The sequence below is a fragment of the Callorhinus ursinus genome, unplaced genomic scaffold (genome assembly GCF_003265705.2).
Source record: "Callorhinus ursinus isolate GAN/ISIS: 27379988/994484 unplaced genomic scaffold, GSC_fseal_2.0 scaffold24, whole genome shotgun sequence".
Classification (NCBI taxonomy): domain Eukaryota; kingdom Metazoa; phylum Chordata; class Mammalia; order Carnivora; family Otariidae; genus Callorhinus; species Callorhinus ursinus.
Window position 1 is genome coordinate 27793054 of NW_027397086.1, and position 27363 is coordinate 27820416.

General features: G+C 37.8%; 2 protein-coding genes across 4 annotated transcripts in view; one reads left to right on the forward strand and one right to left on the reverse strand.

Annotated features, from left to right (window-relative positions):
• Nucleotides 1-27363, reverse strand: part of INVS (inversin) — a 248473-nt gene that overhangs the window by 57736 nt on the left and 163374 nt on the right. The window lies entirely within an intron of this gene.
• TEX10 (testis expressed 10) overlaps nt 1-27363 on the forward strand; it is a 63269-nt gene that overhangs the window by 35415 nt on the left and 491 nt on the right. For all 3 annotated transcript variants that reach the window (XM_025888016.2, XM_073876653.1, XM_073876654.1), the window contains 5 exons: nt 5326-5414; nt 7304-7437; nt 18160-18240; nt 19867-20048; nt 26181-26391. In XM_025888016.2, the coding sequence (XP_025743801.1) occupies nt 5326-5414; nt 7304-7437; nt 18160-18240; nt 19867-20048; nt 26181-26391 (697 nt within the window). The remainder of the gene's footprint in view (nt 1-5325; nt 5415-7303; nt 7438-18159; nt 18241-19866; nt 20049-26180; nt 26392-27363) is intronic.

Genomic DNA, 27363 nt, shown 5'->3' on the forward strand with positions numbered 1-27363 from the left:
AGCCGCCCTCATCTCCAGAACTTTTTCATCATTCCAAACTGAAACTCTGCATGCATTAAACAATAACTCCTCATTCCCCCTACCCCCAGCCCTTTAGTAACCACTATTCTATCTTTATGCTTTTGATTATTCTAGGTACCTCATATAAGTGGAATCACAAAATATTTGTCCTTTTGTGTCTTGCTTATTTCACTCAGCATAACTCTTCAAGGTTCATTCATGTTGTATCATGTATCAAAATTTCCTTTTAAAGGCTGACTTAGGGGTGCCTGGGTGGTTCAGTCGTTAGGCATCTGCCTTCGGCTCAGGTCATGATCCCAGGGTCCTGGGATTGAGTCCTGCATCAGGCTCCCTGCTCAGTGGGAAGCTTGCTTCTCCCTCCCCCACACCCGCTGCTTGTGTTCCTGCTCTGGCTATCTCTCTCTGTCAAATAAGTAAATAAAATCTTAAAAAAAAAAAAGGCTGACTTAATGTTCCATTATATGTATATACTACATTTTGTTTATCTGTGGATGGACACTTGGTTGTTTCCGTCTTTGGGCTGTTGTGAATAATGCTGCTTTGAACATTGATGTACAAATAACTTGTTTGAGTCCTTGCTTTTAATTCTTTTGGCTATATACCTAGAAGTGGAATTGCTGGATCACATGGTAATTCTCTAATTTTTCGAGGAATTTCTGTACTGTATTCCACAGTAGCTGTATCATTTTACTCTTAAAGTTCTTTTTTTTAGATTACTAGACATTTACTATTTATCAGAGAGAGCGTGCACATGCACGAGCAGGGGGGAGGGGGAAAGGGAGAAGCAGACACCCCACTGAGCAGGGAGCCTCATGAGAGACTTGATCCCAGGACCCTGGGATCATGACCCAAGCTGAAGGCAGATGCTTAACCGACTGAGCCACCCAGGCACCCCTACTCTAAAATGTTTTATAACCAATTAATAGTGTTTCATATTGCAAGTGTTCAAAGTATCCTTAAACACCTTGTGTTTGTATTTTAGGAATAATATTTTTATTTCTACTTATTTTTTATTTTTATTATTTTTATTATTTTTAAGATTTTATTTATTTGAGAGAGAGAGAGAATAAGAGATAGCACGAGAGGGAAGAGGGTCAGAGGGAGAAGCAGACTCCCCACTGAGCAGGAAGCCCGATGTGGGACTCGATCCCGGGACTCCAGGATCATGACCTGAGCCGAAGGCAGCCGCTTAACCAACTGAGCCACCCAGGCGCCCTATTTTTTATTTTTAAAAGATTTTTTTTTAAAGATTTTTTTTTTACTTATTTGTCAGAGCGTGCACAAAGCAGGGGGAGCGCAGGCAGAGGGAGAAGCAGGCTCTCCACTGAATAAGGAGCCCGATGTGGGACTCTGTCCCAGGACTCTGGGATCATGATCTGAGCCAAAGACAGATGCTTAGTCGACTGAGCCACCCAGGCATTCCTAAAGATTTTATTTGTTCATGAGAGAGAGAGAGAGAGCAAGAGAGAGCACAAGTAGAGGGAGGGGCAGAAGGAGAGGGAGAAGCAGGCTCCGGGCAAGCAGGGAGCCCGATGGAGGGGCTCGATCCCAGGACCCTGAGATCACGACCTGAGCCAAAGGCAGAAGCTTAACCAGTGGGGCCACCCAGGCACCCCAGGCATAATATTTTTAGTATTCAGTAGTGTTTATTACTGATTGTGGCTCATGGACAGGGTCTAATATGGTTTTAGGCAGAAATTGAAATCTAGGCTGTACCTAAAGAATTTAAAGACTGACTTTCTTGTGGTTTCTTATACATAAAAATCTAGCCCAGTTAAGTAGGAGTAGCTCATAGACTTTTTTAGCTTCTTTGACAGTCTCTTCTTACCAGTATAGGACATATGTTGGAATCTAGTCACCTAAAGTGTGATTCATAACTGATGATAACCTTTTCTTTTAGCAAAAGAGAGCTATCTGCAACATGTTTATATGTGAAAATTCAGTGTTACATTTCTGTGTGCACGTGCATTAGAGAACGACTTGGTCTTATTTCTAAGTATTTTAAGCATTTATTAGTTTCCCATGTTTTCCTTTCTTAGGGGAAGAAAAATCCTGCTCCTTGTCTAGTAAGCAATTATTCAGTGTTAGGCCTTTAAAAAAATTAGATGTTCTTTTTCTGCTCCTGAAGTGATTTTGTGTTTATTAACTTCCAGTAGAGGGCACTCTGTTCCTTTGATATAACTCCTGAAGGATCTGTTTTAAAATTGATTTAAATTAACGTTTTGAACACTTCTTGAAACTGATTCTCCTTAAAAGCTATATTTAATGGCTTTATCAACATTAGTTATGATTCACTTTGCTTAATAATTTTTGTCAAGGGTGTTTTCAAATTTTTACTTATTTCTTATGGAGATTTGTGGTAACTGTTAAAGTAAATTTACAAATAAGAGTAGGGGTTCATAATCTTTTTTTTTTTTTTTTTTTTTAAGATTTTATTTGACAGATAGAGCAGGAACACAAGCAGGGGGAGTGGGAGAGGGAGAAACAGGCTTCCAGCCGAGCAGGGAGCCCCATGCGAGGCTCGATCCTAGGACCTTGGGATCATGACCTGAGCCGAAGGCAGATGCTTAACGACTGAGCCACCCAGGCGCCCCGGGCTTCATAATCATTAACAGCAGATTGTCATTGTAGTTAAAAGTCGGCCAAGTTAAATTTTACTTTTTAGCAGAGTCTGTGTAGGTAGACTTCTCTTTCTGTAGATGTATTGTTCTCATTCAAACCAATCTTTTTTTTTTCTTTTTTTAAGATTTTATTTATTTATTTGACAGAGAGCTAGAGAGAGAGAACAAGTAGGCAGAGCAGCAGGACGAGGGAGAGGGAGAAGCAGGCTCTCCACTGAGCAGGGAGCCCAGTATGGGGCTCTGTCCCAGAACCCCGGGATCATGACCCAAGCCAAAGGCAGCCACTTAACCGACCGAGCCACCCAGGCACCCCCAAACTAATCTCTCTTTTAAAAAATAATACAGAATTAGGACTTCTCCACGTGCTTGGGCCAATGACATTATCATTGTATCAATTCCTAGATTCAGAATTTAACAATAATGTTTATTTCCTTCAGACATATGCTGGGTTATTTCATATATTTTTTTTTTTTTACTTCAAAATATCCCTTTTTTTCCTTGACCGTGACTATAAACTCGCCAACTGTTTATAATCGTCTACCTGTACTATTATAATATCCCATCTATCTTGTGCAGTATTGCCAGATTAATTTTCCTGAAATAGTCCTTTAATTCTTTTTTTTTTTTTTTGGTTACATTAATTGGATTGTGAGATAGGTTCATTTTAGGTTTTGTAGTTCTGGCGCCCTGTTTGTCTTTATCAGAGTGAGTTCACCCCAAAGAATATAGTTCCATGTGTGAAAAACCCATCAAGTGAAAACTGTATACATTTTATCTTTTGAAAGGTTGAGTTGCTGCCCCTACCTTTTTTATTGCCCACTTAACAGTTTTTTAGAGTTTGACTTTTCACCCCATAGCATTCTGCTTGTATTTTTCCATTTGCTTTTGCTTGTTCTCTACCCTTTCTGCCCCTAGTTTATTTACAGCTAGATTGGGACACATAAGACATAAATGTTGAGAGGTAATCTGTGTTGTTAGATAAAAATCTTTGACAAGGGAGAAATTTTGGGACTAAGAAATTTGGCTTGGTTTTTAAGTGGCAAATATATGACCTGCTCTGCCAGGAACAGATTCATTTTACTTCTTTTGCCCCGTCTTACTCTCAGAAGTATTCTGGCTTGGACAGTACATATGGTTATAATTTTAAGGACATTATAATTGTTGCTTATCATTGTTCAAAGTGGGCTCTTAAATGGATTTGCTACCTCTTTTAGCCACTGGATGGCGCAGTTGACCCCTCTTTTCCCTGGGTTCAAAAGCCTATTTGCTTTCTAACTACCATTTTGTACTCCTTTCCATTGTGCATTTCTGACTTTCTTGTTAACTCTTACCTTTTGATATTCCCTCTACAGTTCTTTCCTTACTGTGGGAATAATAGGTATTTCCATTATTTTAACTCCCCAAATTTAAAGAATATTAATAAATATAAACACAACTATTTTAACAGTAAAAATAATTAAGTGCTTTTAGTTGAATTAGAAACTCCTAATTTTGTCAGATATTTATTTGGATAGCTGTGATAAAATTTGTAGCCTCAGCTTGTTGGATCTGATCGTTCTCAGCATCCTCCCGCCCCTTTTTCTTTCCATATCTAAGGCTGAAATTTGCTTTTTCTTTAGCCTTAACTTGAGAGTTTTTAAAGATTTTTTTTTTTTTTTATTTGACAGACACAGCGAGAGAGGGAACACAAGCAGGGGGAGTGGGAGAGGGAGAAGCAGGCTCCCCGCTGAGCAGGGAGCCCAACGTGGGGCTCGATCCCAGGACCCTGGGATCATGACCTGAGCCGAAGGCAGACACTTAACTGACTGAGCCACCCAAGCACCCCTGAAGAGAGTTTTTTTTTTTTTTTAAAGATTTTATTTATTTATTTGAGAGACAGAGAATGAGAGACAGAGAACATGAGAGGGAAGAGGGTCAGAGAGAGAAGCAGACTCCCTGCTGAGCAGGGAGCCCGATGTGGGACTCGATCCCAGGACTCCAGAATCATGACCCGAGCTGAAGGTAGTCGCTTAACCAACTGAGCCACCCAGGCACCCCTGAAGAGAGTTTTTAAAGGAATCATTGGAAACTGATCCCAGAGCAGGAACGAGATAATCCTCATTTAATGAGATATGCTTTACATTTAGCTATTCCCTTAAGTACCCTACCAATACTTCAGCTGCACTGTTGTGAAGTAGGCCCAGTTACAGCTTTGCAGAGTATAGGAACACACAATTATCGTAGAGTGGCTTTACAAGGAATATTCTTTACCTAATCAAGATAGTTTTTGTTTAGTTAGGTAGAGTGCTGGAGCTTGTTTAAACTTAGCTCATTTAAAATGTAAGCAAGGTAAGACTTTATAAAAATCAAATAGCAGCCATACCTGCTACTAAAAAGCAAAACTTCATTTTGGCTCCTTAGAGTCTGATTTTCAAGTGGTGTGGAAATTTTCTAAGTTACACCATATATATGGACCAATTATGCTTTTTCATGAAAACTTTACATAAGTGTAAATACGTTAGAAGTTAAATTTTTCATATTATGGTACTAGAGCCTTTACATACAAAGTGAATATATACTCTGGTTTTTAAGTTATTAATGCAGATGTGTTTTCAATAAAGAAAAATTGTTATATAATGTGCTGTTTTTCTAGAGTCTTCAACTCAGTCACTTCTGGTAATAATTCTCCCATTGTTTATTATAGATCATCATTTTCTGGATGGAAGTATTCAGTTAAAGACTGGTTGATGAGTGACGTGGACTATTTCAGCTTCTTATTTTCAACACTTACAGGTAAAGACATTCACCTGCCAAATTAAGGAAAGGCAAAACCTAGCATGTAAATTCTCCTAAGGTACGTTGTCTTAGCTGTTTGGGTCTAAGTTTTGAAGATGATAAATAATCTATCTTGAAATGATTTTTATTGACTAATTGAAAATCTTTGAAGGAATGTTTGTACTCTCCATTGTCAGGTTCTTGAGGCAGGGATGTACATGATTTATGTTTAAAACTCTCTAGAGTACACGTACTCTGAGGATTATTTGAATATCACATGATTATATATATATATATTTTTTAAAGATTTTATTTATTTATTTGACAGAGAATGACACAGCGAGAGAGGGAACACAAGCAGGGGGAGTGGGAGAGACGTGGGGCTTGATCCCAGGACCCTGGGATCATTACCTGAGCCGAAGGCAGACGATTAACCGACTGAGCCACCCAGGCGCCCCGATTATATTTTTCTTTCTTGGTCTTATTTCTCAATTTTATTATTGTGGTTTACAGTGAATTGGATATACTTAACTCTTTTTCAAAAAAAATTTTTAAGATTTTATTTGAGAGTGAGAGAGCAAGTGAGCATGAGTGGGGGGAGGGGCAGAGGGAGAAGAAGGCTCCCTGCTGAGCAGGACCCTGGGATTATGACCTGAGCCAAAGGCAGACACTTAACGGACTGAACCACCCAGGAGCCCCTACTTGATTCTTTCAGATAGCCAGATGCAAACCCCATTGCGTACTTTAAAAAAATTTGTGACCAAATATCCATCTTAAACATGTTTGAAATGTTCCACCTGATAGAAATGTACATCAGGTTTCGATTAGCCATTTTCTACATTCCATTTGCTCTCAAAGCAAAATTAGTAAGATGAATCTATAAATGTTGTAAGCTATATGTATAAGTACTACTATTTTAAATGTACTATTTCAGCATTTCTGTTTTATATTTAAATGATGAAGATGAGATTATTTGAAATTTTCTGAAGACTTGAAGTTAGGAAACTTAATGGATAGGTTAAGTCAGACTCCAAAAAGAACTTGACAAGTGCTGATAATGAGCTAAATACAGCAAGATAAATATTGCATACAAGATAAATGAGTCTATTTGATAGTTTTGGATGTGCACATTTGAGATGGGAGGCACGGACTTTATATTTTAATAGTAGTACCAGTCAGAAGGTTTAGTGGTTTTGGAAGGCTCAATAGGAGTCAGTAGGTGATGTGGCCATCAAACTACATGAGGACTCTCTCAGCTGTGTCCTGGAAATACAGTGATCTGAACATCAAAGCAGACCACATTGCCGGTATTCTGATAATTCTGAGCACTGTCTTTTCAGGAGAGACTGTCAGGTTGTGGATATAGGTTAGACCAAATGTAATAGGGGTGATAAGAGAATCAAATTTTGTTGTATAAGGTATAGTTGAAGGAACTACACATGTATTATTAAAAAAATCCAGAAAGGTTTAGGAGGGATAGGGTGGGTTTAAAACACTTGAAGGGCTATTATATAAGAAAATACAGAGATAGTATATGTATGAAGTCATACATCATTTTACTTGATTTGCTATTTTCAACCTACCATTATGGGGAAAGTGTATGACTTTCACATTTTTTTTAAGTAAAAGTGGTAAAGTTCCTAATATAAGGGGTAAAACCTGTTTCTTGCTGTATCATATATTGGGTCAGATTACATTCTTTGTGTACATAATTATATGAATTTTACTGCCTCCATTGCTAGCAATTCATTTTTTAAAATATATGAAATGAAGAAATTCAAAGAAAACAGTAGCATGAAGAAGAATTTAACTTGAAGGTACATGTTACGTCTATTTTTAAAAAATATGAAGAATGTCATTTGCTTTGTGATTTGTTTTTAAGTTGTCTTTCTTTATATCCAAATTAGGGTTTTCAAAAGAGGAGTTGACTTGGCTTCAGAGCCTTCGAGGAGTTCCTCATGTCATCCAGACACAGCTTTCCCCTGTGCTTCTTTACCTAACCGACTTGGATCAATTTTTACATCATTGGGATGTAACAGAGGTAAATAGTGCATTTAAAAAGAAAATCATGATTATTAAAATTCTGTTAATCAACCACCAATCATTACTATATATTAGGACTGCCTTATAGGAGATACTCTTAGAGATAAAGAGTAGTATAAGACGATCCATGTTCTGAGAGTGCTTATGATCTTGGATAGGAGATCTAAGTTTCTAAAAGAGGAGTATTTTTCATTATAGGTTGCACTACTAGGCTAGAATAAATTAGCAATTTGAATGGTAGAGACAAATTTATTTTTTTTCTAGTATAGAATAGGATAGGATAGATGCTTCTATGGAAAAGGGAGAATTTGACTCAGGTATTGAAGGATGAGTAAGACTACTTGGATTTGGTATCCTCGGAGGTGGTGTTTTTTAAAAAACAAAAGATTATTCTGTAGTTCCTTTGGTTTTGAGAATTAGTACATAGTTTGTTAAAATTAATATAAAACCCTGGGCGCCTGGGTGGCTCAGTTGGTTGAGCGACTGCCTTTGGCTCAGGTCATGATCCTGGAGTCCCAGGATCGAGTCCTGCATCGGGCTCCCTGCTCAGCGGGGAGTCTGCTTCTCCCTCTGACCTTCTTCCCTCTCATGCTCTCTCTCTACCATTCTCTCTCTCTCTCAATAAAAAAAAAAAAAAAAAATTAATATAAAACCCTCACTTCATTAAGTTTTAAAGTTCAACCTACAAATCTTATTTTTAAGATAAATATAAATTTAAGCTGTCTTTAAAAATGGTACCTTTGTTATATTTTACTCCTTTTACAAACTTGGTTAAAATTTTAAATCATTTAAAAAACTTTTAAGTATATTCAGTAATTGTCAAGTAGTTCAATTTTCTGACACTTTCACAAATGTTAAATATTAAATATATAATAAATTAAACTTTATAAATATGATAAATCTTTATAACTTAAGTTTTGGTGTTGCTTATAGTAAAAATCAGATTAGAATCACAAGTCTAAATTCTAAATTACATGTTTTAAATTGGAATTATTAGGCTGAACTTTTACACTAATAGGCCAAATTGTCATACCTGTTACAAATATGTATATGCAAAAACATAAACATTAATACTAAGGATTTGATTTTCTAAGACATTTCTATAATAATTTCTATTATTTATTTCTTCAGTTTCTTTTCTGCATGAAAAATGTTACCCAGTAAGAATGCACTTATGTCATCTCAAGTAATTTTGGTTTCGAGCCTTTTTTGCAAATTCTGATGTGATGTTCTCTGCTGGCTAATTTTCTTTTTTCTTTTTTTGGAAGATTATTTATTTGAGAGAGTGAGAATGAGAGAGAGAGAGAGTACATGAGAGTGGGGAGGGTCGGAGGGAGAAGCAAGCTCCTTGCCGACCAGGGAGCCTGATGCGGGACTCGATCCCAGAACTCCAGGATCATGACTTGAGCCGAAATCAGTTGCCTAACCAACTGAGCCACCCAGGTGCCCCAGGCTAATTTTCTTTTAATGATTCAGAAGGTGTCTGGAGGACACTGACTGTAATCTTATCTTACAGTTTATAATTGGTAGTCCAAAAGGTTTTTTTTTTTTAACCTCTTTGTCATTGTTCTCAGTAGGTTAGTCTCCACATTCAAGTTACAGCCTACTTCTGTTTTGTTGATATACCAGTTGAGTTTATTCAACTGATCTGTTATTTACTCCTTTCATTCTCTTCTGAATATCCTTAATGTTTTTCCTGTTAGGACTGTACCTTCTGTAGATATTTAATGCACTTCTCACCTGGCTTTGTTTGACTCTGATCGCAATACTTAAGTATGCCAGTTATATTTATCTTCTCTTTATTGCCATAGTGCCTGGTAGTGTGTTTATGTGTAGGTTCTTAAATATACTGGATTTTATTTATTTTTATTTTTTATTTTTTTTAAAGATATTATTTATTTATTTGACAGTGAAAGACACAGCAAGAGAGGGGGAACGCAAGCAGGGGGGGTGAGAGAGGGAGAAGCAGGCTTCCCGCTGAGCAGGGAGCCCGATGTGGGGCTTGATCCCAGGACCCTGGGATCATGACCCGAGCTGAAGGCAGACACTTAACAACCGAGCCACCCAGGCGCCCCAAAAACACTGGATTTTAAAAAGTGAAAAGGAATAATGAATTGGTTTAGCATCTGAAATTTTATCTACTCCATAGTAAATGAAGAGACCTAAAACAGGCCTCCTAAGGTTAAGGCCTTGAATACTGGATTGGTGAGGGGTGCCTGGGTGGCTCAGTTGGTTAAGCAGCTGCCTTCAGCTCAGGTCATGATCCTGGAGTCCTGGGATCGAGCCCCACATTGGGCTCCCTGCTCAGCGGGAAGTCTGCTTCTCCCTCTGACCCTCCCCCCTCTCATGTGCGTTCTCTCTCTCTCTCATTCTCTCTGTCTCAAATAAATAAAATCTTTAAAAAAAAAATACTGGATTGGTGAGGTTGTGTTCGCAACAATAGTAAGAGTTTGTTTTGTGTTTTTTTTTCTTAATTTAAAAAAAATTATTTTTTTAAAGATTTTATTTGAGAGAGAGAGTGCAAGCATGAGCAGGGGGAGGGGCAACATGAGAGGGAGAAGCAGACGCCCTGCTTATCAGGGAGCCCAATGGGGGCCTCTATCCCAGGACCTTGGGATCATGACCTGTGCTGAAGGCAGACTCTTAACTGACTGAGCCACCCAGGGCCCCAGTAAGAGTAGTTTTAAAGGACAGACTGTATCTAATGTATTTAAACCATTATGATGTATTTGAGAAAGCACTGTATGGGGATTAGTGGGCCCCCAATTCCAAGCATAGGTTTGCCATTGTGTAGTTTTGCAACTTGGACAAGTCATATAACCTTTATCTGATAATTTAAAATTTTCATAGGCACATCGTCTGTGTAAAGCCAAGATATAATTGTCATAAAAATGTTATCAGCTGTATTTCTGAAGTAACATTTGGCAAGAACGTGTATTTAAACTTCCAGGTTGCTGTCTTTGAAATGTTAAGACATAGTTAGGAAAAATCTGAAAGACACATTTTCATTTTTGAAGTTCTTAAGCGAAGATTTCAGTTTTCTTTTGGATAAATTTTGTTATTTAAGTTGGCCTTTTCATGTAAAAATATTTGAAATACATATAGTTTTTGACATCCTTAATGTATAATTTTACTTTTAATTATTTCACTTGAACAAGTTATTAGGACAGTGGGATTGCTCAGTTGTTTTGTAGTTTTACCTGCCTAGACCAAAGTGATTTTTTAAAAAAAAAATCAGACATTTTTTTAGTAGGTATTATTCACAAAATACAGTTCAGAATGGAGATAATAAAGTCTTCTTCCATCCCCTCTCAGCCACCCTTTTTTCTTCCCAGTTTCTAAATATATTCTTTCAGATATCTTCTATCTACACAAGCGACTGAATATATTGTTTTGGTTTTCTTTTCTAGAAGTAACATACTTTATCCACTAATCTGGACCTTGCCATTTTCATTTAGTATCTTTGTGATTATTCCTTCTGAGCACTGAAGGAAGAATTGTGTGACCTTCCTGTTAATGATGGAAACTGTAGTTAACACGGAAGAAATATAAAGGAAACAAATCTCTGTACAGAGATTCCTTTTACAAATGGAGACTTCTTTCCAGAGCCAATGAAAGTTTTTAAGGTTAATGTTGTCATTTACAAAAATATTGGATGGTTGTAAAATAATGTTTTTTAACATGGATAATCTCTGAATAATAGTAATAAAACATAAATCCAGCTTAAGAAATAGAACACTTTTATTATTTTTTATTTTTTAAACATTATTTATTTTAGAGAGTGGGGGGAGGGGCAGAGGGAGAGAATTCTCAAGCAGACTTCCCGCTGAGTGTGGAGCCTGACATGGGGCTTGATCCATGACCCATGAGATCATGACCTGAATTGAAATCAAGAGACACTTAACCAACTGAGCCGCCCAGGTGCCCCTGAACATTTTTAGTTTTGAAAACCCTGTGTATGTTTCCCCTTTCCCTTCAGAGTTAACAGTTTTAAATTTTGTTTATCATACTCTTGTTTCTTTATTGTTTGACCATATTAGCACATAACTCCAAACTATATGGTTTAGATTTACACTGTATTAAACTTTTAAAAAGTGAAATAGTTTTGGGCGCCTGGGTGGCTCAGTTGGTTAAGCGACTGCCTTCGGCTCAGGGCATGATCCTGGAGTCCCGGGATCTAGTCCCACATCGGGCTCCCTGCTCAGCGGGGAGTCTGCTTCTCCCTCTGACCCTCTTCCCTCTCGTGCTCTCTCTCATTCTCTCTCTCTCAAATAAATAAATAAAATCTTTAAAAAAAAATAAGTGAAATATTTTTCAGGAATTTGCTTTTTATTCAGTACACTCTTTATGTATGTTATTCAGGAGGGCACATGATGTAATGAGCACTGGGTGTTACATAAGACCGATGAATTCCTGAACTCTACCTCTGAAACTAATAATACACTCTATGTTAATTAATTGAATTTAAATAAATTTAAAAAATAAAAGTTATATGTTAATGTGTAAGCATTCATCCATTATTTTCATTGCTGTGGTATCCTGTTGTAGTAAGATACCATGATTCATTGTTTTCATAGTTTGAGTATTTTTAGCATTCCATTTTATCTCCACCTTGGCATATTAGTTGGGCTTCTCTATTTTATGTTTTTAGGTGTTTGGTCTTTAACTTAAGACAGCCTACCTTCAAACTATACCACTTCATATCATAATATAATGTGTAATAATATATAAGGTCATTCTTATTTTAGTTTTTATGTAATATCTTTTTTTTTTCTACATGTTTTTTCTTCCTACATGTTTTCAGGATAATCCTTTTATCACTTTCTTCAGTTTGATTGTATTAATGCCTTGGTGTTATTTATTTCTTTACTTAAGATTTTATTTATTTGTCAGAGAGAGAGAGTGCGTGCATGCACAAGTAGGGGGAGTAGCGGGCAGAGGGAGAAGCAGGATCCCTGCTGAGCAAGGAGGCAGGATGCGGGACTCAGTCCCAGGACCCTGGAATCATGACCCGAGCCAAAGGCAGACGCTTAACCCAGGCGTCTTTTTTTTTTTGAAAAACTTAAATGTTGGCCGAATTTTTTTTTTTTTTTTTTTTTAGATTTTATTTATTTATTTGACAGAGAGAGCACAAGTAGGCAGAGAGGCAGCAGAGGGAGAGGGAGAAGCAGGCTCCCTGCTGAGCAGGGAGCCTGATGTGGGACTCGATCCCAGGACCCTGGGATCATGACCTGAGACAAAGGCAGCCATTTAACCGACTGAGCCACCCAGGTGCCCCTGGCTGAATGTTTTCTTAGGCATATAATTTATTGTGTTGGGAAAAAATGTCAGTCATTCCTTCAAAAAAATGTTTTGGGTCCCATTTTTGGACTCCAATTACATGTACGTTAGATTCTTGACATTTTCCTGTAGGCCTTTGAGACTTTATTTTTCCAAGTATGCTGTGTCTTCAAGTTCACTGATTTTTTTCTGCATTATCTAATCTGCTCTTAAATCCAACCAAAGATTTTTTTTTAATTAAGATTTTTTTTTAGAACAGTTCTAATTTCACAGAAAAATTGAAGTGAAGGATAAGGTATTTCCCCTATACAATCCCTCCCCCCACACATGCATGGACTCCTCCATTATCAACATCCCCCACCAGAGTGGTACATTTGTTACAGTTAATGATTCTATATTGATATTGATGTAATTACCCAAAGTCCACAGTTTATATTATGGCTCACTTTTGCTGTTATACATTTTATGGATCTGGATAAATGGTATAATGCCATATTATCCATTAATCTCATACAGAGTGTCTTTATTGCCCTAAAATTCTATGTGCTGTGCCTGCTCATCTCCGTTTCCCCAACCCCTGACAACCACTGATTTTTTTTTTTTTTTTTTACTGTCTGTAGTTTTGCCTCCTCCAGAATGTCATATATTTGGAACTGTACAGGATATAGCCTTTTTATATTGGCTGTTACTTTCACTTAGTAATATTTAAGATTATTCCATGTTTTTTCGTGGCTTCGTAGCTCACTGCTTTTTAATGCTGAATAAATATTGCATTGATGTACGAGTTTATCTGTTCACTGAAGAACATCTTTGCTTCCAAATTTTGGTAATTATGAATAAAGCTGTATAGGTTTATAAACATCCATGTGTAGGTTTTTGTGTAGACATGTTTTCAACTCCTTTGGGTAAATACCAAGGAAACGGTTGCTGGATCATATGGTAAGAGTGCATTTAATTTTCTAAGAAACACCACAGTGTCTTCCAAAGTGGTTGTACCATTTTGCAGTCCTACCAGCAGTGAATGAGTTTCTGTTGCTCTAGATCCTTGCCCGCATTTGGTGTCAATGTTTTGGATTTTGGCCGTTCTAATAGGTGTGTAGCATTTCATTATCTAATTTTGATTCCTGGATAACATATGATGTGGAGCATATTTTCATATGTTTATTTGCCATATGTCTTTGGTGAGGTATCTGTTACAGTCTTTGGCCCATATTTTAATTGGGTTGTTTTTTTTGTTGAGTTTTAAGTGTTCTTTGAATATTTTGGGTAACAGTACTTCATCAGATATGTCTTTTGCAAAGATTTTCTCCCAGTTCTGTGACTTGTCTGTTCATACTCTTGACATTATCTTTTCCAGAGCAGAATTTTTTAATTTTAATGAAGTCCAGCTTACCATTTCTTTCTTTCCTGCATTGTGCCTTTAGTGGTGTATCTAAAAAGCCATCACCGAACTTAAGGTCATTTAGGTTTTTCCTCCTGTGTTATCTTCTAAGCCAATTATAGTTTTGTATTTTGCATTTTACATTAAGGTCTGTTATCCATTCTGAGTTAATTGTTCTGAAGAGTCTAGATTTATTTGCATACGGATTGTTAAAGCACCATTTATTGGAAGGTCTATCTTTGTTTCATTGTCAAAGATCACTTGACTATGTGGGTCTGTCTATTGCTGGGTTCTCTATTCTGTTCCATTAATCTCTTTGTTCTTTCACCAGTATTGTAGTATCTTGATTACTGTAGCTGCATAGTAATTTATGAAGTTGGGTAGTGTCAGTCCCTTAACTTTGTTCTTTTCCTTTAATATTGTATTGGCTGTTCTGGGTTTTTTGCCTGTCTAAATAAACTTCAGAATCAATTTGTTTATACCACAAAATGATTTACTGGGATTTTGATTGGATTTACATTGAATCTATAGATCAAGTTGGGAAGAACTGACATCATGACATTATTGAATCTTTCTATCCCATAAACATGAAATACCTTCGTTTATTTAATTCTTTGATTTCATTCATCAAATTTTTGTAGTTTTCCTCATACAGATCTTGTACATATTTTGTTAGGTTTATATCTAAGTATTTCTGTTTTTTGGGGTGCTAATACAAATTTAATTTCAAATTCCACTTGTTCATTGCTGGTATTTGGAAAGTGATGGACTTTTATATATTCACACTGTATCCTGTAACCTTGCTGTAATTACTTATTAGTTCCAGGAATTTTTTTTGTCAGTTGTTTAAGATTTTCTACATAGACAGTCATGTCATTTATGAACAAAGACCAACAAGTGAATTTTAAAGTTTATAGATAATGTATTTTTTATCTCTTCTTTTTTCTTTAACTTTTTTTTTTTAAATAACCCCTATACCCAACTTGGGGCTCGAACCCACAACCCCAGGATCAAGAGTTGCATGCTCTACCAACTGAGCCAGCCAGGGGCCCCTTCTTTATCTTAAACATATTTATAGTAATAGTTGTTTTAAAGTTCTTATCTGCTAATTCTGTCATGTCATTATGTTGATTGGTTTAAGAGAGGTGGGCTGTATTGTCTCGTTTTTACCTTTTGTAGTATTGGTTGATGATTGTTGAGAGACTGCCAGGCAGGCTCCCTTCTGAGCCAGGAGCCCAACGCGGGGCTCAATCCCAGGACTGTGGGACCATGACCCGAGCCAAAGGCAGACCCTTAACCGACTGAGCCACTCACGTGCCCCTAAAGAACTTTATGGACTGTTTGACATAATGCCCATGGCCCATATTTTAGTTTGTAGGTCTTACAAACAAGCATTCCGGTTATATAACTATAATCTAGTCATCAAAATCAGGAAATTAAGATTGGTATGTTATTGTTATTTAATCCTCAAATATCAGTCCTGTTTTGCTAGTTGTCCCAATAATTTTTTGTTGTTTTGTTTTCTTAAAGTAAGCTCTATGCCCTGTATGGGGCTTGAACCTCATGACCCTGAGATCAAGAGTCACATGTTCTGCTGGGATTTTGATTGGATTTGCATTGACTCTATAGATCAAGTTGGGAATAGCAAAAGAAAACACTCCAAATTATTCGTAGCATTCAGTTGTAATGTCTGTTTCATCTCCTTCAGTTTGGTATAGTTCCTCAGTCTTTCCTGGTCTTTTGTTGACTTTGATACTTTGAAGAACAGTGGGACAGTTATTTTGTAAAATTTTCCTTCCATTTGGGTTTGTGTTCCCTCATGGTTAGATTCAGGCTATACAAATTTGGTGGGAATATGACACAAGTGTTGCTGTGGTTTTCTGATTGCATCCTGTCAGGTGGTGCTTGGTTTCAATTTGTTCCATTAGATAGATCCTCGCTTTGATCTCTTGATTAAGTGCTGTCTGCCCCACTTCTCCGCTCTTTACTTTTTCTCCTTTATAATTAATAATTTATGAGGAGATATTTTGAAACAGTGTTAATCCCAGTCATTTTTTATTAGTCTTTATTTGTTTATTTGTGTTAGTATGGTTTCCTATTTTACTCAGTGAGTCACTATAAAATTTAGTGGCTTCTTTGTTCTTTTGACCTGTGCTCATTTTTTTCTTAGTACTTCCTTACTTTCTTGTACCACAGATTGTTCTAGATTTATACTTAATTTTCCCTGTTCCAGCCCTGTAATCAGGTTTTTTTTTAATAGATTTATTTTATTGTATTTTTATTTGACACAGAGAGAGAGTACAAGCAGGGGGAGCGACAGGCAGAGGCAGAGGGAGAGGGAGAAGCAGGCTCCCCGCCGAGCAGGGAGCCCGATGCGGGGCTCGATCCCAGGATGCTGGGATCATGACCTGAGCCAAAGGCAGACGCTTAACCGTCTGAGCCAGCCAGGCGCCCCCAGGTTTTTTTTTTAAAGAAGCCCAATTTTCCATTAAGTGGAGAATGGTATTTTGGAAACCAACCTCAGGACTCTGGGTGTGGTCCTTGCTATTGGACCTTGGTGCTCCCAGACTGTCATGGACAGAAATCAGCAGTTTAACACCACAGGGTTCATTCTAGTTGTCTTCTTTTCCTCTTGTACCTGCCCTTTCTGAAGGTGAGAATCTTGGCTTCCGTTATACTTAATATAATTTACTTGATCAATTTCTTTGTCTATAATTAATCTCCTTTTGGTGCCACCCCTGTCCATGCATGCATCTTCCTGACCCCATTTGAACTCCCAACTCATTGGGGACAGTCTGCCTCTTTATTCATGAATGGCCTTCCCTGGGTCACTGCATCTCTCCTGTCTACTCCAGTGCTGATGTTTACCTGATTCAGCCCAAACCAGTAGCTTTAGAACTGAATTGTTCTGGAAGGGAAAGGGGTGGTGGAAAGGAAGGGATTAAATGGTCATTTATTAGCAAATGAGCCTTTTCAAATGTGATTTATCCTTTATTAATGAAAATATTCAGTTTTGAAGTAGGACGATGGCATTAGAAATATGTTTTTACATTATTACTTAACAAGCATAAAAGAAAATAAAAATTGCCATGTGAAAACTCTGGGTGTTATTAATTTATAAGAGGTTTTATAGAGAAATAATGCATAGAGCTGTTGATTTTTCAGGGTTGATTGACAGTTCCCTTGAATTTAATTTGACTGTCCTCTTGCTAGAGGGATATTCTTTTTTTATGTTTTATTTTTTAATTTTTTAAAATAACATACAATGTATTATTTATTTCAGGGGTACAGGTCTGTGATTCATCAGTCTTACACAACACCCAGTGCCCTAGAGTGATACTCTTATTTCCACCAGCTTTGTCTTGTCTTCCCATGTGATTCTTTCACATATTTCACTTTTGGCACTGCATTCCATCCACTTCTGGAATTGTGTAATGATGTCTCTGAAGGACTTGATGTGTCCTTTCTTCCTCTTGTTTCCTTGAGAACTTAGAAAATTAAAAATACTAAGGATTTGACTCCCACTTTCCTTTTATTTTCTTTTCCTGTGGACTGTTCTCTTCCTTTTTACCTTTGGAGGGGAATAGGAGGCAGCATTATAAATAATTTGAACAGGATATTAGTAGTTTCTGGATCATAAGTGTTTTTCTGTGGTACATTTTTCTACTAAATGGAAAAAAGGCTTTTGTCAGCCCTTCGTTCACATCATTCAGATCTTTCTCTTTTAGCACTTATTAATAGAAATACAGTCTCTACCTTGGTGGATTGAAGCTACTTTTTTAGGGCTGTGAGAGAGGAGTTCTTCAGTCTTTCATTCCTGTGCCTGGCACCTGATAGGACTAGCTCAATGTCTAATATATGTTTAATTAATGAATTGTTTGGAAAATTAGCCCATATATGAGGCTCGATTGTTTTACCTTTGACGTTTGTATCTGTAGAATAATTTTTTGTTAAGTTTCCTGTTCTATGTAGGGCAGGTAGGTTTAAAAAAAGTCTGTGGAGCTTGTTTCTGACCTAAAATGTCCCGATTTGGTTACTGATTTTCTCCTTTTCTGACAGACAGTTTGTCACAGTTTCTTGGTTATCCCTGCCCGAAGCCAGAGCTTTGACATCCTGCAGAGTGCCATCAGTAAGCATTTGGTAAATATACTTATATCTTTTTGTTTGTTTTGTTTTGCTACCAAAAAAAGCATAGAGAATCCTTGGTTAATAGTGGGTTTGCCATAGGTGAGGAGAGAGTGAGTGTTCAGAATTCTAAGCTTAATAATTCCATGGACTCAGAGCATGATGCTCTGACAAGAACTGGGAAATCTTGATGTTTTTCCTGGCTGTTACTTACTAATTCTGAAACCTTGGGAAATTCCTTTTCCCCCCTAAAGTACCTTAGTTTCTCCATCTGCAGTGAAGGGTTTTAAAATTATACCTTAGGTTCTTCTGACTTGTAATGCTTTAATTAACATGTACTTGGTATTGGTGTATTGGGAATCCAGAATCCAGACTGGGGTCTAAATTACACCTTAAAGATTTGGGTTCTAAAGTAGGGTTGTATCCTAACAGTTGGCTCAAGGCCTGGTCACTAGAAGCAGTGAGCTCAGCCTTGAGACTATTTTGTCTTCTGGACAGTTGGTGTTCTTGTTTCCATTGGGTATGCCTGGGTTTTTGCTTTTTAGCTTCCTCCAACATTTATACTTGGATCTCTGGCTGATTATAATGATGTATAGTGCAAGGGATGGCTCCCACATTTTATCTCTAGGCACTCTCACTTGTTTGGGTAATTTTATAGGCACATTCCAACCCCCTTTTCTCCTTTAAAATGTTATTTTCCTTAAGTTGGAAGAATACTGTTTTGAATTCCCAGTACTCTTTTCTCTCGGCTGTCGAACTTCCAGTCCTTATGTGTTGTCTCTAAGGATCCCTCCCTTTTTTCTTTTCACCTCCCCTCCAGATATTTATGTCCTCCTTTGACTGCATTCATTATTCTAGTTAAAAGATCAACACAATAGTCATTCTTGGCCACTATATTCAGACAGCCTGATCAGAGCCTGCAGCAGACTTTCATGATGACTCAACAGTAGTTCCCAGGAGATTTAAACTCTGCACATGTAACAGTTATAAGTTAGAGTCCACCTTAATGACAGTTTACAGTAGAGTCCAAATGAATACATATACCATGATGTCCCTTATCGAGGTTTTGGGGCAGTGAAGTAGTCAAGTGTTCAGTATAATGATGTCTTACCCCTGGGTGTTTTACTTAGTCATGTCTGAATGAGTAGCTAAATTAAAGGGAAGGGGAAGGCTAATTGTAAAATGAACTCTGGTGTGTAGATTTAATTACCTGGGGTGGAGGTGGTGCCAGATAGTAGAGTTTTCTAGTCCGAAGAATCTAATAAAGATCATGTAAATGTGATTGTTGGTATCAAAATTTCGGGGGGGGGGGCATGAGATAATCCTTTTAAATGATGATATTTCTGACCATCAGAAATTGTAACGTCTTGAAAATTTTAGTAGACTTTGTCATGGAGGGGGAGGCAGTGGATTAAATTAATAGTATTTCTTGAGTTGGCATGCTTTCAAAGTTATTTAATGTAGTAATTGAATGCTTAAGGGAAAACAGGACTTTAAGGTATGGCAGGTGGCATGTATTATGTATGTACTGTTTTTCAGTAGAAGTGATGTTAGGTTAACTCTCCAGTTAATGGGGTTTGGTTTTAACCAGGAGAGAGGACTGTTGTGAAGAGGTCATTAATCTCATTTTTCTCTGCCTAGGTTGGGTTGACTGTAATTCCTGACAGTACAGCTGGCTGTGTTTTGGGTGTTATCTGTAAGCTCCTGGATCATACGTGTGTACTTAGTGAGACTCTCCTGCCATTTCTGGCTTCTTGTTGCTACAGTCTTCTTTATTTTCTGCTCACTTTAGAGAAAGGAGAAGCAGAACATCTAAGAAAGAGGTAATAGTTTTTGTATTCTTCAACTTTAATTTTTTTTCTCTCTACCTCCCCCAACCAAATAAATAAGAGTAAATAAAATTTAAAATTTAAAAAATTAAAACAAAAACAGTCAAAATTAGATTTGGGAAATATCCTAAATTCTCTTTCAGAATTTGTGTAAACCTAACTGGCGTTTTCTTTTTTTTTTTCATAAATTCCCATTGTATTATGATGAGAATTTTTAGCTTTTGTTTTTTCCTTTAAGCTAGAAATTTGAAAAATTAGATGGTATAAAGTTTCTTTGGGAGCTTTCCTTTTAATGTTGCTATAGGTCTAGCAAGAAAAGAAATTCTATCTACGTTTAGAAGAATGCACTTGTTAATAAGTACAAGCCTTTGTATTTTGTTTTGGGCTTCATTAGAGCTAACCAGAGTAGAATTTTTAAGTTCTTGGATTTAAGGAAATTTTTCTAAGATGCTAGTGTTATGTATTAGTTATACTTTAGCTCTTATATAATACAGCTCTTATATATTAGCTCTTCAGACTAAAGGTTCTGGCATAGTTTGGAATATTTCACTTTAATTTAAAAAAGTATTCTCATGCTATGTTCTTATTGGTATGCCTGTTAAAATTTTTTATAGAAATCTAGATTTTATAGAAATACAGAATTTTAAAAATCTAATATCAATATAAGAAAATAATTGTTCTATTGCCTGTTAACATTTTGATATTTTTCTAGTTTAACTTTTCACATACATAAAAATAAATGTATATATGTATGAAACATTTATATACTTTAAAGAGTCTAAGTATAAATTGAACATCCATTTAACCTATCTCCAGGTTCAGAAATAGAACGTCCTCAGCACACACCTTGTGTACCCTCTACAGTTACCTTTCCTACACACCCCAGAGATCACTTTTGTGTGTTAAATAACAAAAATTCAACTTAGTAAATTTTAAAGATCTAATTGCTTTTATTAATTGATTCATTAATTGGGCAGCATTACATCTGGCGAGTAGAGGGGAGCTCTCAAGGGCTGTAGAAAAGGAAGGGTTTTTGAAAGTAGATAGGGAGTGGGAAAAAGGAAATTATTAGCAAAGAATCCATCGTTTAGGCAGGGTAGCCCTCCCAAGGGGAATAGAAGGGGTCTATCAGTAAATTTTTCCTTGTGCTGATCAGAAAGTTCCCATGTTGACTGGTTAAAGGTTACATTTCTGGGGAGCTGAAACTGCAGTTAGGTATTAAGTCTTGGTTTGCTGACTTGGGGCCTTCACTTAAGTGATGCCATTTTGAGCCTGGGGTTTTGTTTTTAACTTGTGTTAGTCATTTCCTTGCCTTTTTATTAAAAATTTTATATGCATTTGTAAACAATACAATTTTGTTTTGCATGTTTTAAGAATTTTATATAAAGGGGATAGTACTATATGTATTTTTTGTGATTTGTCATCATTTGTGAGTCATTCATGTTGATTCAGAAATTTATTTCATTTTTGTTTCTCTGTATCAGGGCTTAAGCAAACTTCTTTCTCTGAAGAATTAGATAGTAAATATTGTAGGTTTTTCATGCCATATAAAGTCTCTTGTCAGAACTATTCAACACTGCCCTGGCAATAGGAAAGCAGCAACAGAGAACATGTAAATGAATGGGTGTGGCTGTTTCAGTAATACTGTTTATAAATACGGGATGTGAGTATGATTGTTTGTGATCCATCCAGTACCCTTGACCTACATTTTGTTACATGAATGTGCAGTAACTTACCATTTTACTGTCAACATATATTTAGATTTTTTTTTTTTTGCTAAATGTGTATGTTGAAAATGGATTTTGTTGGGGCGCCTGGGTGGCTCAGTCGTTAAGCGTCTGCCTTCTGCTCAGGTCATGATCCCAGGGTCCTGGGATCAAGCCCCCCATTGGGCTCCCTGCTCCACAGGAAGCCTGCTTCTCCCTCTCCCACTCCCCCGGCTTGTGTTCCCTCTCTCGCTGTGTCTCTCTCTGTCAAATAAGTAAAAAATAAAAATAAAAAATAAAATGGATTTTGTTGTAAATAGACTCTAAAATTGACACATAAATAAACACAGATTTGCAGATTTTCTTGCATATCATCAGACTTTTGGTCTCATAGGTCAAGAAAAGGCTTTTATAAATCCCAAGGAACTTCTTAGGGTTCAAAAATGTTATAATAAGAGTCCCCATTTATGAAATATGTATGTTGCTATTTGTTATTTCCTGTCATTGAAATATAGCCCCTTTACTGAGTACTTTGATGAGAAGTTTTAAAGATCTTTTATAAGTTCTTAGGGAGAAACATCCCACTTTTGACTTTCTGTGGCTGGATGGAACAAAATTCAGTGTATGAAATATTTTTTGCCTGTTTAAAATTTAAATGTTTTATGCTAGGTTGGTATTTCCAGGACTCTTAGTATCTCTCGAGGTGACATTACTTAGTCACAAGGATGTGTTGCCATCCAGAGTGATAATGTGCTTAAATTCCCTTTTGGGCTACTCCTACCCTCCCTGAGAAGGTGTTTGTAAGGTTATAAATAATGAGAATGTCAGTCAAATTACTAGGCTTTGATTTCTCAAGAGCTGGCCAAAACATCAGGCTTGACCACTCAGTTTGAGTTGTTAAAAACCGTGGCCACTGGACTTTGAAGAAACCATACTGTTGTCTTCTGGACTCATTGTTAGTAATGGAAAAATCTGCTGTCATTGAACCCTCCTGGTTGTAGGTAGTCTATTCTCTGCGGTTTTACTGTTTTCTCCTTAACTTTGTGGTGTTGCAGATCAAGGTGTGTCCTAATGTAGGTTTGTTATTACCTGCTTCTTGAGACTTAGTGCACTCTTTGATCTGAAGACTGGGTGTTTTTCCTTCAGGTCTGGGAAGTGCTATTACTATTTCTGTTACCTCCCGTTTTTCTCTCCTCTCCTACAGCCTCCTTTAAACGAAGGGAGCTTCTCAATCTGTCTTCTGTCTCTGAACATCTTCCACTCTGCTGTATGTTTTATTTAACTCTACTGAGTTTTAACATCAGCTCTATTATTTTCTTTTCTTAGGTCTGTTGGGGTTTTTACTTGGCTTTTTGTCATTGTTTTTTCCTGATTATTTGGTATTAAAGTTCCTGTCAGTTTGTTCTGTTTTTTCTTTTATTCTCTGGTATGGGAATTCTCCCTTATGTAGGGGAGCAGGTGAGGCTCTGGAGATTGTTTTTCATGGGGTTGAACAAACTCATGGTTTGGATTGTATACCTTTTCTCTGAGTGCATCTTTTGTGAGAGTTCTGTGCAGATTATGGAGACCTCCCTACGGGTCAGTTTTACATGTGCATTGTTCTGCCTTCCAGCTATACACAGGAAACCCAGTTCTAGCTCCCTGCCTCCCACACCTAGGGCCTAAAGTCTCAGCTTCCAATACTAAGCTGTTGAAAACCCAGCCCTAAAATCCCCACATCCAGTTCTGTACCTCTGTTGGGGTATCTTTATATGACTTCTGTAATGGTTTCTGGCACCTAGAGATTTCACCCATTCTGGCTTTTGAGCTTGGCTGTGTACTTTTTTTAAAAGTATTTTATCTGTATTTCTCTGTGTTGGGGGTAGAAGGGGAGGTTGCTGTTACTTGATTGGAATATGTCAGGAGTTTGTGGAGTTATCTGAACTGCCCCCCCCCTTTTTAAGATTTTATTTATTAGAGAGCTAGAGAGAGAGAGAACAAGTAGGCAGAGCAGCAGGACGAGGGAGAGGGAGAAGCAGGCTCTTCGCTGAGCAGGGAGCCCGACATGAGCCTCAATCCCAGATCCCTGGGATCATGACCTGAGCCGAAGGCAGCCGCTTAACCGACTGAACCACCCAGGCGCCCCGTGAACTCCTGAAAATTGTATGCAAAATACTGAACTTTCATCAGTTTCTTTAGAGTGATTTTTAGAACTACAGCTTTGAGTTCTGAAACCTCAATTTCATTGGTCCCAGTTTTTTTTTTTTTAATTTGAGAGTGCGCATGTGCATAAGAGAGAGCAGGAGTTCTGGGGCGGGGGGCGGGGGGCAGAGGCAGAAGGAGAAGCAGACTCCTCCTTGAGCAGGAAGCCAGCTGCAGGGCTCCATCCCTGTACTCTGAGATCATGACCTGAGCCGAAGGCAGACGCCTAAACGACTGAGCCACCCAGGCGACCCCCAGTTCTGTCCTTTAAACACTTGTAGAATGCGTACACTTAGAATGAGTACACTCATGACAACTCTTAGAAAACCCTAGGAATGGCTATCCATATGGTATTTCTCCCATTGCTTGTGGTACCCAGGTCTCTTGTATTTCTTTTTGGCTTGACAGTTTTAATTGTGTGTCTTAAGGTGGAGTTCTAAACTTTATTGATCCATTCACTAAACTTATATTTAGGATTGTATAGAATCTGAGCCCTTTAGCACAGTTTTGATTAGCAATTATTTGAAATCCACTTAAGGCAAAATAGAAAATGGATATTGGACCATTATAGGGGTAACTTAGAAAACTCAAGGGCTAGGAATGTGGAAGCAGGAATTGAAACTCGTTAGGAACCAAAGTAGTTATCTCTACATTTTCTTCTAGATTGTGTAGTCTTTATCTCTGTGCCTTGCCTCCTTATTAGCTGTGTGTGCAGTCTGGCTTTTTTCTCCTTGCACGTGGTTCTCCTAACCTAGCTATGCATGAGTCAACAGGCTGAATAAAGTCTCCAATAAGAGGATCTGGTTGGCTTAGAATGGATTCAGTATCCATCTTTGATGCAGTTGCTGTGTATGAAGTTGGGGAGGTTGATCACATTGTGAAAGGACTGCTGCTTCTACATCTGAAGGTCGTCAAGTTCTCTGAAGGATTTGGGGACTAGGAGGATTATGCACTCGTGATAGAGAATCTGTGATAGACTAAGGTCGGGGCCTTTAACAGCCAGTGGACTCTTTATTGCTCCATTTAATTGATACTCTTCTAGATTGTGGTTAGGCTAGCTGCAAATCCACCTACCTTTATCATAAAACATTTTTGTTCCTGCTCTATAACAATACCAAGAGAATGATGCTTACTAAAATCTGGATTTATTATTTCTGGACTTTCATGACCTAGTAATGCAGTAACAGTCCCCTAACTGGCTTCTTTCTGAAATCTATTTTGTTTCCTTGTGAGCACCTTTCTTCACAAATCTGCCCACTTTAAAACACTGAAGAGGCTCAGAATTCAATTCACAGTCTTAAAGTTTCGTGAAGTTTTGTTTTGTATGTTTTTTTTTAAGATTTTATTTTAGAGCATGCGAGAGAGCACACTTGAGAGCAGTGGGAGGGGGAAAGAATCTCAGACTCCGTGACCTAAGTGTGGAGCCCAGTGTGGGTCTCAGTCGCACAACCCTGAGATCATGGCCTGAGCCGAAAGCAAGAGTTGGACACTTAACCAACTGAGCCACCTAGGTGCCCCTGTTGTTGTTTAACGTAAACTCTAACCCCATCATGGGGCTCGAACTCAAGACCCTGAGATTAAGAGTTGCATGCTCTACTGACTGAGCCAGGCACCCATTTTTTTTTTTCTTTTTATCAGTGGGATAGTCTTACTCTTGATTATTGATGTTGTATAATAGTTGAATAATGTTCAGTGGTAGAGAACAGTGTGCATATATAGATTATTCTGTTCTTTGGCTAATTCTCTGTTCTATATGATCACCAGGGCTTTAAGAATGTCCTGATAAGCCCAGGAAAGTGCTGATTGCTAGGCTTCCTAGAACTCATTCAACTGGGGGAGAGTACCTGGTTCTTCATTGGATTTGCTTAAAATTAGCTCTGATGAAACCCAGTTACTAGTTTTGATTTGTGGAGTTTTATCAGAAAACACCAGGTTGTTGTTTTTTTTTTAATTTTTATTTATTTTTTTTAAAAGATTTTATTTATTTGACAGAGAGAGACAGCGAGAGAGGGAACATAAGCAGGGGGAATGGGAGAGGGAGAAGCAGGTTTCCCGCAGAGCAGGGAGCCCGATGCGGGGCTTGATCCCAGGACCCCGGGATCATGACCTGAGCTGAAGGCAGATGCTTAATGACTGAGCCACATTTCTTAAAAGGACATTTCTCAGTTTTAGGAAATATGGAAAGAGTACTTTTTCTGTGTGTGTTGGTTCTCTGACTCATTTTTGTCTGTTGTTGTAGGGACAAGCTGTGGGGGGTCTGTGTCTCCATCCTGGCTCTCCTGCCTCGAGTCCTCAGGTTGATGCTGCAGAGCCTGCGGGTGAACAGAGCTGGGCCTGAGGAGCTGCCTGTTGTGGGCCAGCTGCTTCGCCTGCTGCTTCAGCATGCACCCCTCAGGACTCATATGTTAACCAATGCCATCTTGGTGCAGCAGATCATCAAGAATATCACGGTAAGAAGTGTCGAACAGGGCTTTGTACTATTAGTACTAGAAAAAGGATTCCTGGGCAGGGCATGGGGTGTTGCTCTTGGGAGGCTAGGTCTCCTGTGCATTGACTGACTCCTGGAATTGAGCCCACTTTGGTGATTTCCCAGGGCTTCCCCTGATGACTAGCACCTGCCACTTAACCAGGGGGAGGTCTTTGATCTAGGGTCCATAATAAAAGCCATAAAGTAGTCAAATTGAATTAAGGTGTCAGGCAGCTTAGTTAGAAGAGGTACAGGCATCAAAGTCACTCTTACCAGGATTCTGATTAACTGTGATAGTTTGGCATGGTTTTTAAACCTGTCAGTTATTTTACCTAGGTGTAAATACCAACTCATTGAGTTTTGGTAACCATAAAATGAGACCATTCAAGTATAGTTTTTAGTGTAACTGACATTAAGTTCTCAACAAATGTTAGCTGTCATTAAAAAAATTATTTAGCAGGAATAAACTACAACTAATTTCAAGTCACTTAGTTCACTGTAAGAGGAAGTTGTGAAATTGTAGGTTTCAGCTTTGTCTAATGGTTGGTTCTGTGTTTGCAGGGGCATCTCTAGGATTCCTTTAGTGTTTTTGGTTTGGAAGAGTTAGAGGTTTTTTTCATGTAGGTATTCGGGGCTTTATTAGTTAATATATGTAGTAATACTTCAGAGTAATAGAACTTAACTAGATATATATAACACAGGTTCTTGTTCTGAATTTTCTCAGTAGCCTTCTAGAAGTAATGGAAGAGGCATCAGAGTAATTCAGAAATAGAAGGGAAGAACAGTCAAGAATTTGGATTATTCTGAGGTTGGAGAATTAGCCCACCTCTGTAGGGAAGAGAATGACAGAAATTGTCAGTTGGCCTTGTAGAATTTTTCTCAGTTGATGTTAGTGCAAAGATTGTGAGACCTTGCCATGCCAAGGGGAGGAAGTCCAGAGTGTAGAGATGGTTGA